This window comes from Sycon ciliatum, chromosome 5 (assembly GCF_964019385.1).
Source record: "Sycon ciliatum chromosome 5, ocSycCili1.1, whole genome shotgun sequence".
Classification (NCBI taxonomy): Eukaryota; Metazoa; Porifera; class Calcarea; order Leucosolenida; family Sycettidae; genus Sycon; species Sycon ciliatum.
Genome location: NC_088647.1, coordinates 18,475,855 through 18,490,460, shown reverse-complemented (window position 1 = coordinate 18,490,460; position 14,606 = coordinate 18,475,855). Strand labels below are relative to the sequence as shown.

At 46.5% G+C, this 14,606-nt stretch overlaps 1 protein-coding gene across 1 annotated transcript; it reads left to right on the top strand.

The window, feature by feature from the left end:
* Window positions 1-446: 446 nt before the first annotated feature.
* On the top strand, window positions 447-9,778 carry LOC135817924 (uncharacterized). Its single transcript, XM_065331228.1, has 4 exons — window positions 447-1,013; window positions 4,421-4,659; window positions 5,983-6,436; window positions 8,536-9,778. The coding sequence occupies exons 1-4, from the start codon at window positions 697-699 to the stop codon at window positions 9,245-9,247; spliced, it is 1,722 nt and encodes a 573-aa protein (XP_065187300.1). The 5' UTR covers window positions 447-696; the 3' UTR covers window positions 9,248-9,778.
* Window positions 9,779-14,606: the final 4,828 nt, after the last annotated feature.

Below are 14,606 nucleotides of genomic sequence, written 5' to 3'. Positions count from 1 at the left end.
AATTCTGCTCGAAAAGCAGTGAAATTGGCAGAACCATACAAACCTTATGGCGGGCAATTCCTCGAATTCTGCTCCATTTTTTATCCACATACCAAACATGCATGAAACTTATCAGAAAAAGTACCGAATTCTGCCAATTTTTCTGCCGGTAGATCTACTGTACATGACGTGTATGTATACAGTGTACTATGATACCGGTATGCTCTTGTTATGACTAAAAAATAGTGCTGGCCCGGTTCAGCCTTCGGACGACGTAACGTATTAAAAGCTAGGAAGTTTCGCGATCTGGAAGACCGAAACGCCAACCCACAAAATGCGCAGCACACAGCCATACCATGGTATGCCTATCGGCTATGCATATCATAATAATGCATAGCCGATAGGCATAGGCCAGGGAATAAAAAAAAACATTTCTAGAATGAATGGTCGTTCTTTGTATTGTGCCTAGCCCGCTCACCTTGCCCACATGCACAGTTCCGAGTAGAGACCAGTCACTGCACTGTGATCTGACTGCAGAAACAAACCTTGGCTTGGATTTTTGAAGTGGGTCGAAGGTGAGCTGAGGGGAAAGCAAGAAGAATTTTGGATCAGGAGTCCAAAATTCACCCCGGAAGATGTATTCGTAATCCCTCGCGAAAGCTTGATTTGGCCATCTGGCTTCCACATTTCCATCCTCTGCCTACGGGATACATCGTGATGAGTCTCCCAACCGCCGTTCGGGTAGGCGTGCAATTTTCATTCTGCGCTTTAGTCATCTCTACGATTAGCGTCTCTGGAAGCGGAGCAGAAGCGATACCTAAACATGATACGAGCGAATGGATTGGTGCCTCGTACACTCCTTCATCGGCTAGCAACTCATTGTGGTGGTGGAACTATTCTCATCACGAAGACGAGGTGAAGAGAGAGCTGAGCTGGGCACGTCAGCAGTTTGGTTTCACTGCACTGCGTATGTTTCTGCACAGTATGGTGTATGAAGGTGATAACGGCACAACTCTGATCGAGGCCATCAGCAGGTGAGTGTCGCAGTCTGTCCAACCTTGCCACCATTCCAAAGCAGGACACCCATATACAATGTATACAAAGGCAATCGTGTCCCATGTAAATGTATACGAATGTTTTGGTCCAAAGCAGGACTGTCCTGCTCAAAGCAGGACGGTTAGTCCATCGGCCAAATCTCAGAAAGGGCCTCTTTCGACGAAGGTGATGCACTGAAGCTCCAAATAAACGCCCTTTGGCACACTAGCTCATGAGACCCCATAGAATACGAATCCGATTGTTGGACGTTGCCAATCCAGTCCAGGATAGTCGAACTGGGTCGAATACCTTCTTCCGATTTTTGTAATTTCGTCCACCATTACATCTTTCTCATCGACTTTTTTTCGCTTGGCGAATGTTCTTGAGCCGCTGAGCAGAATCTACGCACGCTCGAACACTTGAAATGCCTGCATGTTGACGGTTCGCAAGATTCTAGCGAGCTTGGTGGAAATCTATTATTTATTTTGACATTTTTTGGGGAATCTGAATTAGAACGGTAGAAGCTCATTCGGAGAAGACGGCGTGTCGCCGCTGTCGGATTGTCGCTACTGTGTTTCAGACGTATTTGCTTGAACGTGCTATTGAGGATGGACAGAAGATGAAGTGACGGCTTTCTTGAACACGGACGTTGTGTCTACATTGTAGCTGAAACATCTTATATCTCATCTGGCGTCTATAACGCAATTATTATGAGTTGTGAGTGCCAGCTGAGCTGAACACAAGCTGGACACCATTCGTCAGCTGGGAATTCGCATCGAAGCTCTTGATAGCCACGATAAGCATAATTATACAGAGGTAACCTTGTTTGACTCAATACGCATGCAGGTGTCCGTGATACCACTTGTGGCACTACAATGTAAATGGTGCAAAATTGATGCAACAGCGAATATGTACTTCGTACAATCACGAACAATTGTAAGGCAAGTGTTCATGCCTGTCCTAGAAGAATTTCAGCCTGGAAGTCTTGTTGTCATGGTCATAAATAATACTGGACTTGAGTTGGCTCTGGACATAAACACACTTGTGGTGAATACGGTCATTATTGCGAGAAAAATATTTGCCACTCTATGTTAACACCTGATGCCGCACTACACGCAATATTTCATGTACATGTATGTGAGACTCAATTGCATCCACAAGGCCGTAGATGCATGTAAGCACACAATGCTGTACAGTATAAGTAGTAGTCGACATGTGGTGCCTTCCTGCTGCACATGCACATGCGGCAAGTTGGCAACGACAAATGACCTATCTGCACCGCACAGCGTGAGCTTAGAAAGGAATATTGCACACATAGTGCTATTTGTGTTCCGATATCGTTAAGCCGGTATACATGTACTAGTATCCTTATACATGTACCTGGTCACTCGATAGGCGATGCCGACTGTACTAATCTTATCCATATTACCCGACAGGCTATAGCACACTGCGTCAGATCACTATGCAACAAAACAAGAGCTTTGGAGCGAATATACACTGAAGCAAAGTAGGTTTCAACGGTACAGCACTAGTCACGACGAGGGGAGTTACGAGGATGGTTAGGCCGTGACACATAGATGATGATTGTTAATGATTCATGCACGGTGGAAAATTACCACCAATGGCGATGATATTGCTTTCACAACAATGACATCAGTAGGAGCAGTGACACAACCTTACTGCTCCAAGTAGGATTTACAAGCGAGTGAAGGGAGAGCAGACTGGTCTAATAGCAGACCGGGTCTAAGCAAGGAAGTAATCGGCATCAGAGGTGAGCTTGCACACCAGAAAACAGATGATGATCACCAAACACAGAGAATTTGGCTATGTGTATGTTTGTGCCACTGTGTGTGCATGTGTGTATGCGCGCACATCTGTGTGTGAGAGAGAGGCAGACAGACAGATAGCATATGGTGGGAGGGATCAAGGTCTGACCTCAGAGTTAAATACTGACGGTGTGGAATAGCAACAGTGCGAAATCGGGCAGGGTGGTTAATGGCCCACACTGGAGCTGAGTAGGAGCGCCAGTGGTTGAGGGCTAGCACAGGAGTAGCAGCAGCTCCAGCCTAGGAAGATCAGCTTCTGGATGAAAATCTCCCGGACTCAGTAGGTACCAAGCTTCACTAGCAGATTGCCGGCAGGGGTGCACGGCGAGCACCCGTACGTCCCTCAAGCCAACAGAGCCGCAGTACTTGGACACGATCCAGGTGCTTACCCGCCAACAATGCTGAGAAGGCACTGGAGCCATACAGGATCTTATGATCGAGCATGACCACAGACTTGAAATACAGGGTCCGGCGTTGAATACTGAGACAGCGACGTCTCCTCCACAGAACACCACTCAGCCCCACCATTGCATTATTTTCGCTTTTTCATGATTTTTACAATTGTGTTAGAGCACACAGCACTCGATGCAACATTTACCAGTGACTAAATAACTCCGCGTCTCCGACCATAACTGCAGCGTTCCCGTGAGCCTGTTGGATTTCCGTCAGCCTGTTGAGATTATCTTCATCTCGTCACATGTGAGCCTGTGTGTTTCATCCGTATCGTGGCACAATTACACAGACACGATTTCCAACTCAGGCCGGTTCCGTTGCTCGAAGGGTTGGCGGTAAGAATTGCTACGCCGTCTGTGGCTGCATGGGAACTTGGCGAGTCGTCGTCTTTCTCCCTAAATCCTGATCGTCACGCGAACAACAGCCACTATTGCCTAAAAACTACGACACAACAGTATCAAGCTCGCCCCAGCAGAAGGACACGAATGACGAGCGCTAAGACGGAGAAAGAGAGACAGGGTTAGCGAGAGCTGACTAGTGCAGGTACGCTGTCATCTCCTGAGGTAGTGGGCGAAGCAGCGAAGTGAAACGAAGGAAGATAGAACTTATTAGAAGGCATACGGAGGCACCAAAACCTATTGCCTGTCACATACTAAGTGCCATTTAGGGTTGACAGCTGTCAGCTGACAGCCTCAAAAATTTGAAAATCTGCTCAAAAAACTCTCGATCAGAACTCTGCGCACTCTCAAATGGAGCGCACAGTAAAAAACTCGGCGACGAAGAACGCTTCGTATCGACGCCCTGGACTGAATTCGGCACGTCCAACAAACGGAATAGTGTTCTCTGATATATTCTCTACGTGCTGGGTATGGTCGCGTTTAGTTGGAAGCTCAGTGCATCACCACTTTCGATTTTGAGACTTGGCCGATGGACTAGGTTGGACAGTCTGGTGTCGATCACGGAGTAGCAACATCTTCCTCAGGTTTGAAACTAACCGTGGATGCAGAGACCCCCCTCTCAGCGACTCTCTATCTACATTATTTCTTCTCTCCTCTCCACCTCTATTTCCGCCATACTTCTCTTTTTCCATCTTTCTTCACTATATTGCACTCTTTCCCAACTGCCAGGTTTCTCCTGGTTGCAGATTCAAACAATATTGGCGTGGGTTTTGTTTTCTTTGACGACTGCTGGTCCACGTCGGGAGCAAATCTGTCCAGCCCATGTCAGCCGGTGAAAGGTCGTCACAACGGCTGTTGGAAGACCTCCCCACAAGCAAAGGATCGCACAACAGTGGATAGATACCAGCCGTATGTGAGCAACGTTGCCAGCAAGTTCAAAGATGACAAGAGAGTGCTGTGGTGGGAAAGTAAGTACATATTGGGTGGACACTGCCTGTGCGGGTAGTGTCTTGTTGTTGTTGAATTTTATTTAAAGTCGCAACACAAACAGGCAATAGCACCCCCTTTTATACATGCGAGCGACATGACAAATTTTTAAATAATAATAGTAATGGGGAGGGGAGGAGAAAAAAATCGTATATTGTTGTTGGTTGACAGCATGTAGCAAGGCGGAGACCACCGTGTTCGGAAACAGTGACCTTACTACAACTATCCACGGTTGGTCGAGCCCCGGTCTCATGACACTGCCATGGTGGTGACAGTAACTGTTGCCAGCTGGCGAGCTGAGAGATGGACGCTATGGACAGAAGTTTGAAAACGAGTATAAAAAGAGACGGAAGAAGAACAATTCACAACAGAAGCTACACATTTTATGAGGACTGAGTATCAAGAAGACATCCAGGAGCGAACCACGAATGCACGACTGACGGTACAACAACAAGAAAACTAAGACAACTCCCCCTAGAATAGAGAGGGTCAGAACCGGGTCTAACACCCATACGGTTCAGATGGCCGTAAAGACCGATGCTCCACCAACCGTGTATGGTGATAGAAAGGTCACTGTTTCCGAACACGGTGGTCTCTAGGCCTTTCCCAAATCGGCCGGCCGAAAAATTCGCCGAAAAGTAGCCTTTTCAGAAAATCACCGGTTTTTGGCCGAATTCTGAGATTTTACCCGGCAAGAAATCGCTGAATATACATGTTTTGCAGGGTCGTGGGCAACTGGGCATGACCGCTCGTGCGCGCCTGCGTCACGGCCCGTGGGCATTTCCCAAATCGGCCGGCTGAAACATTGGCCGAAAATAGTGGTTTTGAAGAAATCACCGATCTTTTAGCCGAATACGCAATTTTCGCACTGAATTCGCCGAAAATTGATGTTTTAGTGCCTCAATAGCATGCAAATACAATTTCTGTAGCCATCATCTGCAAAAGGTGGCTGCGACTTTAGAGCCGAATTTCCACCTTTTACAGAAATTTTCAGCCGATTCTGGCGATTTTTCAGCCGATCGAAAAGCCGAATAGGCCAAAATGAATGGCCGATTTGGGAAAGGTCTAGTGGTCTCCGCCTTCTTACATGCTATCAACCAACAACATTTTTCAACAAAACAAGGTTTATCTAATGGGTCGTATCTTGTACAGGCTCATACAGTCGTATCCCCTCCCCCCCCCCCCTACATGTAGTTCCTTCACAAGAAAAAAATCGATAACAAGATTTTGTACATGACTTTCTGTGTTTTTTGGCATGGTATTCATTACTATTGATGTGGTGTTGTCTTGTTGATTTGTATCAGTATACAACGAACCTCACACCACACTTGCTCCCAAGGGCTACTCGATTGCACTACGACAAGCGGCATACACCTGGCTGAAGAAGAGCAATGTGTCACAGCCTGTACTCAGCTGCTGGGATGACAACAACGACACGGACATTGTCGATACACACCACTACTCATCAGACTTTACCGGCTGGACCAGTGCGGTGTACTCCAATCCCGACAAGGGTGCTGTAGTGACCGAGGCTGGTTCTCGGTGGTACCAGGGCTATCCCAGCGACAGTGGATCAACACTGATGGTGGTCACGTGGCTGCAAGCACTCAGGCAGCTGCATGCCAACTGGCTTGCGGGCAAGGAGCCGTGCTCAGTGGCCGGGCACAATGTGACGTTTGTACCGGGAGCAATGATAAGCTGGGAGCTGATGGTTGGCAACAGTAATACACGTTGGCACTGGAACACTAAAGATGGCAGGTGAGCGGGCAACACTAAAATATCACTGGGAATACAGTAAAACCTGTAACTACAGACCACCGTGACTAGCAGCCAGCCTGGTACTGCAGACCACTCCGCCAGGTACAGACGGTCTCACATTCATGTATGGTTGCGCGGTGCAAACCTCTAACTAAGGACCACCTGCCAGTAAAGACCGCTTTCGTGTGGGTGGTCGTTAGTCACAGGTTTTACTGAACATTTATTGTATGCGTTGACAAGAATGGGAACCTGATTTTGGTTGGGGTGTTCAGAGTGACATGGCAAGTAGTAACAACCAAAATAAAATTAATTATATTTTCTGACATCCATAGTCACCTTTTTTTGAAAGCTGCACTTTGCGTATCCACTATTCAGAACCCTCGCGGGTAGGCACCGGCGGATTATGCCGGCAAAAAATGTCAGAATTCGGTACTTTTTCTGGTAAGTTTCATGCATGTTTGGTATGTGCCGTAGTGGTGAAACGAATATTCGAACATTCGTTCGGTTGGTCACATTCGAATATTCTTTAAGTCGCATTCGAGTATTCGTGACGTCACTTCGAATGTAGTGCATGTACGTGCATGCACGCCAAACACAGTACAGACAGCGAGTACAGCCTGCCTGTGACTTTGCACTGCATGCTTGCACATGTATGTGCATACTGGACTGCCAATGGTGCACATAACATGTATGAACTTCGAAGTAGCCTTATGTGGCAGTGCATTTTATGTGGCACTACCGTTTGTCATACCTAATAGTAATGACAATATCCATCAAATGACTGAGAGGAGGGCATGTGATGTCATCCGTGTTACCAAAAGAATATTCGTACGTTCGTTCGTTAAGCCAAAGAATATTCGGCTACTAGGTTTTGACATTCGTTTCACCACTATGTGGATAAAGAAATGGAGCAGAATTCGAGGAATTGCCCGCCATAAGGTTTGTATGGTTCTGCCAATTTCACTGCTTTTCGAGCAGAATCTGCCACCTTTTCGAGCATAATCCGCCGGTCCCTACTCGCGGGTCATGTGAACCTAAGTTTTGTGAATACGTTCATGTGGTATGTTTGCTGCTGCCACATTAATACATTGCGCAGAGCGTATATGAAAAAAGGAAGTAAACTTGTACAAAGATCCCTGGGTTAAATCCTGCAGATGAAACTCAATTTTGTCTTCGGACCTTTCGAAATTCACCTCCCAAATGTTTGGGCCCACATGTTTATGCAGGAGTGAAGAGTCTGTATACTGACTGCAGTAACAGTTGAACATCGATTATCCGACCACCTCTGGGCAGCGAGCCCTGGGAAGGTGTTCAGGTAATGAAAGTGTTCCGGATAAGGAAAATCTCACCACAGGCCGATACCTGTGTTCGGTATATCACAGTACCCGCAACAACAGTCGTTTTCGTGTTAGTTTTTGTAAGTTTCTGACTTTACAGCCTGTACGCAGTGGTGCAGGAAGCGAGTGCACACTGCAGCAACTAACTTTTTGTGCATGCTCCCATACAAAAATGCGCAGCCTGAGTCACGTGTGGTTCGAAAACCCGTCCCGGAAATTCGAATGGTCTGATTATTTCGGATAATCAATGTTCAACTGTAGTTCATAGCATGTCCAGGGACCAGGGAATTCCTCTAGTTTTGTCACAGAAAAGTGTTCCCAAAGTGTTTACTACTGCAAAACAGTATTTTATCCATTGCAAAGCAAAGTTTTGCTACTGTAAACTGAAACTAAGCATGCTAAATCGAGGTACAGTCGGACCTCGCTTACCCGGTCCTCTTTTATCCAGATTTCTCGTCATCCGGAAGAAAATCGTTGGTTACCGATTTACAGCATTTGCCATGCATACATACAGCATGTGTGTTCGATTATCCGCTTCCCTCGCCTACTCGGATATTTTGTGGAAAACGGATGTGTGCGGCTTATTGAGGTCTGACTGTAGCCAGGAACAACCTCAGTTGGATCCAGGCTGAACCTATTCGATGTACTTATGATCAACTGTTCTGCCTTGCTACAAAGTTGACCTGACTATGGACTATGGAGCTTTGTTCTGATCATGGTTTGACCTGCTCTACTCTCTCTCTCTCTGACTTTGCACTGCAGCCCAGAGCCAGCTATTCCGTGGGACGCTCATCTATTTCCCGACGGCACGCCAGTATCGCTTACCGAAGCCGCGGCCCTGCGGAACCTGACAACGGAGCAGGATGAGTTTCTCTACTACAACACGTCGCTGCCCGTGTCTGCAATGCTCACGCAGGACTCCTATCTCAACATGACGGTGAAGTACGAGTACATACCATGGATTGCCGGCTTGAAAGCACCGATGACCGACGCCGTGGCGGAGGCGGCCATCTGGGTCGGAGAGAAGGCCAACACGGCCGGACTGATCATGCGCCAGCGCTGGACAGTCAAGAGCACCCAGGCGGGCTACTATGTCGGTGTCAACGTGGGCAGCAAGACATTGAGTGTAGCACGCTGGACTCCAAACCACAGCCCCCTGCTCGGCACGTATGACTTGTCCAAGAGAGAGAACGGGCTGATCCTGAACGGCTGGAACCTGCTCAGGGTTGCTATTGTGGGAAACATAACGTCCGTATGGTTCAACCCGGCGCATTCTGATGCTGTAAGCGAAGATGGCTCGCCGCAGCCAATCAAACCGCTCATTGTTGCCGGTGATGTCCCAGATGACCCGGAATACATTCCATCCGGTGATCTGGGACTCATCACGCTCGATGAAAATATGAAAGTGGATTATGTCAGTGTTCTCCCCATTTCGGCTCTGCCGCCATCTGTCCTAGCACGAACCAACAGTTAGGGGTCAGAGACTCTCTCTCTCTCTCTCTCTCTCTCTCTCTCTCTCTCTCTCTCTCTCTCTCTCTCTCTCTCTCTCTCTCTCTCTCTCTCTCTCTCTCTCTCTCTCTCTCTCTCTCTCTCTCTCTCTCTCTCTCTCTCTCTCTCTCTCTCTCTCTCTCTCTCTCTCTCTCTCTCTCTCCATGCTTCATACGAGGTTCTTCAGCACAATGCTGGATACATATATACTATAAAGAAGAGGCACCTGTGACGTGTGTTTGTCTGTGTGTTACGCAGAAGCGCTGCCCTGAGCACGCGAAGCGTGCGAACAGTGTAGCTAGCGGCCGCAGAAGCACTGAGCACGCGAAGCGTGCGAATCGTGTAGCCACCACCACGTGCTGAGCACGTGTGCTGTTCATGTACTTGCTTCACCCGCATGCCACGTTCGGCCAGGCAACGCTGGCCGGGTGCTGCTAGTAGTGCATAAAGCCAAAGTGTATTTTTTAATCGAACACACACCAGCAGAGACCAGTTGAGCTTGTGAATGTCACCGCCAGCAGAGACTGTGAATGGCACCAGCCAGCAGAGACTGTGAATGGCACCAGCCAGCAGTGACTGTGAATGGTACCAGCCAGCAGTGACTGGGGAATGCCACCCCAGCCAGGGGAGACTGTGAGTGCCGCCCCAGCCAGGGGAGACTGTGAGTGCCACCCCACTGAGTAAGCAGAGACTGGGGAATGTCTGGGTATGGTGGTGCACTCCAATCCAAGGGTAACTATTACTTGAACCCTATCACTCTTCATGTAGCACTACATGCAGGACCAAGAGTCGGTCAAAACTCCCCACTCCAGTGTACAACTCCTGATGGGTTGCTATCACAACTTGTTTTCACAATACATTTATTTTGCGCTCTATATTATTTGGTCGGTTTGAACTTTCAGAGTTCTCACGGTTAACAGTTTGTTTGCAGGCGATGAAATAAAGCCAAACAGAAAGAAAATAGTTACAGCATGCATGCGCTGTTTGTACAGGTCCAGGTACTTCAATGAGTACTAGTATCAAGAGTAAAATATTATTGTATTTACAGCCATTTATCTCCTTTCTTCCTGTTGTTTAATTACTGGCCGGCGTGTATTTACCGCCATATTGCCAGGTGCGTGTTTACCACCATAATTGTAAATAAAGTTTCAGGTTATGTAGGCTACACGTGTATCAAGTGTAAATACAGTAACCCCCCCCCCCCCGTTATGCTAGTATTAGGATTACTGTATACATGTAAGTAGAAAGTTTGGTTTGGAATTAACTTTCGCTTTTTTTCGTTAGGGAGCACGAAACTTAGTAACTAAAGTCTGTACCAAAGTAATTTTTCTGATCGTTCGGGGTGACAGACCTCGACCAAAAACGAAATGTTGTACGTAACGAACCTGCTGGTGGAGTGATCTAACGAAAGATTTCATAAAGGAAGATTTGTACCTATCCAGTACAAGTCAACAAGCTCCCAGGAATACTATGTACTCTTGCTAGTATCAAGAGTATAGCTATAACCTCCCGGGTCCCCAGACCCAGAGCCTACTCTTCCTACAATAAAGTCTGGTGCAAGGAGATGTGATTTGTCAGGCAGTCGTACAACTCTTTGATCATTTTACTCCAGGTCCGCCACACAAACTGATGAAGTAACATGACTGTACTTTTTTTTGGCGGGGTAACGGCCTCTTTTATGGGCAAGATAAAGTCATGTAGACGTGAAAAAATTTGAGATACCATGAAAGGTAAAGTACTGATTTCAGAAGTAAGTTTTACATGTACAGGTAGGTGGTCCAAATCTTTCTTTCGGGGTATGAGGGCAAAGGACCAGGTTATTATTATTATTATTATTACTTGCATGTAGCGGCGTTGGAGTCAACCATGCAAGCATGATCCACAACTTCGCTTATGCTGAACATGATAAACAGGACTATGACAGGGGAAAGAAATTGAGCTAGAACGATGATACAATGATATAATTATCATATACAATGTAGCTCATGGGTATTGAAGATATGTCATTTATGAATATGTCTTTAATTATGTCATTGAATATTGCAGCCTGCGTGATAATAATAGTACTACCAGGTTAGGTGAACAGAAAATTCAGGTACAGAGAGACAGTCTCCTCTTGGATTATGTGCTTTGTGTTTGTTCGGTTATGACATTTTAGGTATGAAACGGAAGCACAGAAGGTACTGAACATGTAAAAAGTACATGTACAAGGAAAATTTGTGAAATTACGGTATGATTTAGTGGTACAATTAGAGCTGCTATAATCCCTAGCTATCTCATTGACATTGTACGTACCGGCACTTCGGAAGGTAACGGTTCGGTGGGAAGCAGTCGATATTCCTGCACTTCGCCTCAGCTCAGGCTCTGACTTTGTAGCATGCTGCAGGTCCGTGAGGCGGAGGCTGAGACAAGCTATCGTAGTAGATCTGCTTCTACATGTAGTACAATCATAATTGTTAGATTGACAGTGCAATTGCGTGAACTATAACATGGTCTATCTAGTGTTAGATTATATCATAGTACAATCATGTCCTTGGTTTCCGCCCAAGTTTTTCTACCAAACCATCTACAATGTAGTTAAAATCAAATGTACATGATGCATTGTACATGTACATCTATTGCACACAATTTTTTTTGCGGGGTAACGGCCTCTTTTACGGGCAAGATAAAGTCATGTAGACGTGAAAAAATTGAGATACCAATTGCCATGAAAGGTAAAATATATGGTCGCACACAATGCGACCATAACACGTACATGTACATGTACGTACTACGTACTCGAAGTACATGTAAGTGACTTTACAGTCATGCCCTAGTTTAAGGCTAGTTAACTCCCAAGCTTAAGTTGCTATAAATTACTTGTAATATGCTGTGAGGACATAGCCAAATGACACAAGTTTGCAATGCAACACTTTTTAAGGCTATATTGCCATTTTAGGCTCGGATGGAAAGCCAAGGCAATCAAAAAGAAAGTACAAAAAACTATTCAGAACGTGCAGCAGTTAGCACGATGGGTTCCTGAGGATTTTATTCATAATTATGGTGGTAAACACGCACCTGGTAATATGGCGGTAAATACGCACCGGATAGTAAGTATTATACAACAGGAAGAAAGGAGATAAATGGCTCTGAATACAGTCCAATACCTCACACGATCGTCGATGTTTAGCCCCATCACGTCTCGAATGCGCAAACCAACAGCCTCCCAACTACATGTACTTGTACCAACAGCCTCCCCACTACTTGCAGTTGGAAGGTTCGAAGTCATGGAGTGAGGTGAGAAAGGGGAAGGTGAGCGCACTCAAGGCGAAAAAAAGCTAAACATCACTGCGAACTAAGAATGTCAGGCTAGCTATGACAAAATGATGACGAAAGACGAAGGGTTCACGGCACAGGACTGCCACGGCTCACTTCGAGAACGAGGACGAGGACGAGAACGCGAACCTTCCAAGTTGGACGGCTGTTGGTTTGCACATTCGAGATGTGATAGAGCTGTTACATCAGGTCCGCTAAACCTTTGTGCCAGTACCATGTCAGTCATTATTGTGCTGAGTGTTGCACGTTGCGACTCACCAGAATCTTGCTTATACATTATACATGTACATGTACATGTAACTGTTCGTAAGTGTCGGACATCTACCGTGATAAAATGATGTAGAACTTTTGGTCCTTTCTTTTTCATTTTCGTCTGCATATACAGCTAGCTTCCTTGCCATGTGGTTAATCATCAGACAACAATGTCATTGTGGCATGGCCTTGTTCCTTGGCAAACTATTTCCTTGTGTAGACAACCGTCTACGCTCCCATATTCCTAAGATTCCTGATCGTCGATGTTGCCGGTGTCATTATCGGTGTATTGTGAACTTGTGAACCGTGAGAAACAAACTCGCCGATCGTGGCTGGCGTTATCCACCGAACTACGTCACGTCGTGATGAACTCAGGCCCAGAGAAGCGACTATATCAAACTATATCGAAGGGTTAAGGACGAAGTAGCCAACTGCAACCACGTTTTTACGTCAAAATACACATGTCATGTGTAACCAATGTCATGTAGATGTGCATGCATGTACATGTACCGGTATAATGTACATTATGATTATTGTGACCTTCAGTACGTACATGTAGGTCTACTGGTAGACTCTACAGCTGTACACGTTTTGGAAGTGACCATTCTTGGCATTAGCAACAGGCCAGCGCCAGGACCGGTGGACCTGGGCCTTCGGATTAGGACCAGGAGTAGGAGTGCAGGTATCAAACCGGTCCATGCAATGCAACGGGCAACACTGCAACAGTACGTACAGTCATTGCACAGATGTCGCAGTGATAAGTGTAGTGATGTAGACTACTTAGTCTTCATGTAGAGCTAGAGACTTGAGTCAGTGAGTGTTCCGATACGTATGCGCGTAGCGGAGACTTGCCTTGCCTCAGCTGCAGTTCACCGGTTTACGTACATGTACGTCCATATTGAGTACTGCAGTGGTAGATCTACACGTTTTGGAAGTGACCAATATTTTCTCATTTGATGACATTAGCAACAGGCCAGCCGCGTCAAGACCGGTGGACCTGGGCCTGCTGTACTGTCCGAGTGCAGTTATCAAACCGGTCCATGCATAACCATGATAACAGTACAGTCATTGCAAGACCACTGATGTAGACTACCGGTAGTCTTCTTCACGTAGAGACTGAATATGGGTCATCGAGTGCTCCGTAGCAGAGACGTACATTGTAGACTTGTCTTTTTTAGCTGCAGCATGCTACATGAATAGTTAGTTCATCATGGTTTACCGGCGGCAGTCATCGGCTGTTGGATCGCTCTTTGCTGTTAGGTCCGAGCTCTCGTCCAGGTATGCAGCAGTGGAGCGGTGACACTGCAGCGCCACCACTCATCACAGACATCAGTCTGGTCTCAAAACTACGAGGTTTCCTCGCTACTTACAGTGACTGTGAAGAGTGAAAGTGAAGCAGTGGAAACGCATGACCTCACTTGACCACAATATTACTAGTAACGTCGTTGGTCCGGAGACCGGAGCTCTCGGTTCTACTTCTACTAAGTTCTAGCATTCCTGCTTCGGATTTACACGTCGGGCTGCATCTCGCATGCACTCGGCTCTAGCTACCGCCACAGTAGTCTACGCGGTAGCTACGCATACTTATTATGCATCAGAAACTGATCATTGAGCAATGAATACGCTGATCAAGCCATGCACACGTGATATCGACTGAGGTAACACAACTACAGCGATACAGATCCTCACATGAGTCCGAGAGAGAGTCGGACCGCAGTGAGTAAAATAAATTATGGTGACCTCAGCGAAGCGGACGTTTTGTCCATCACAACATCAGC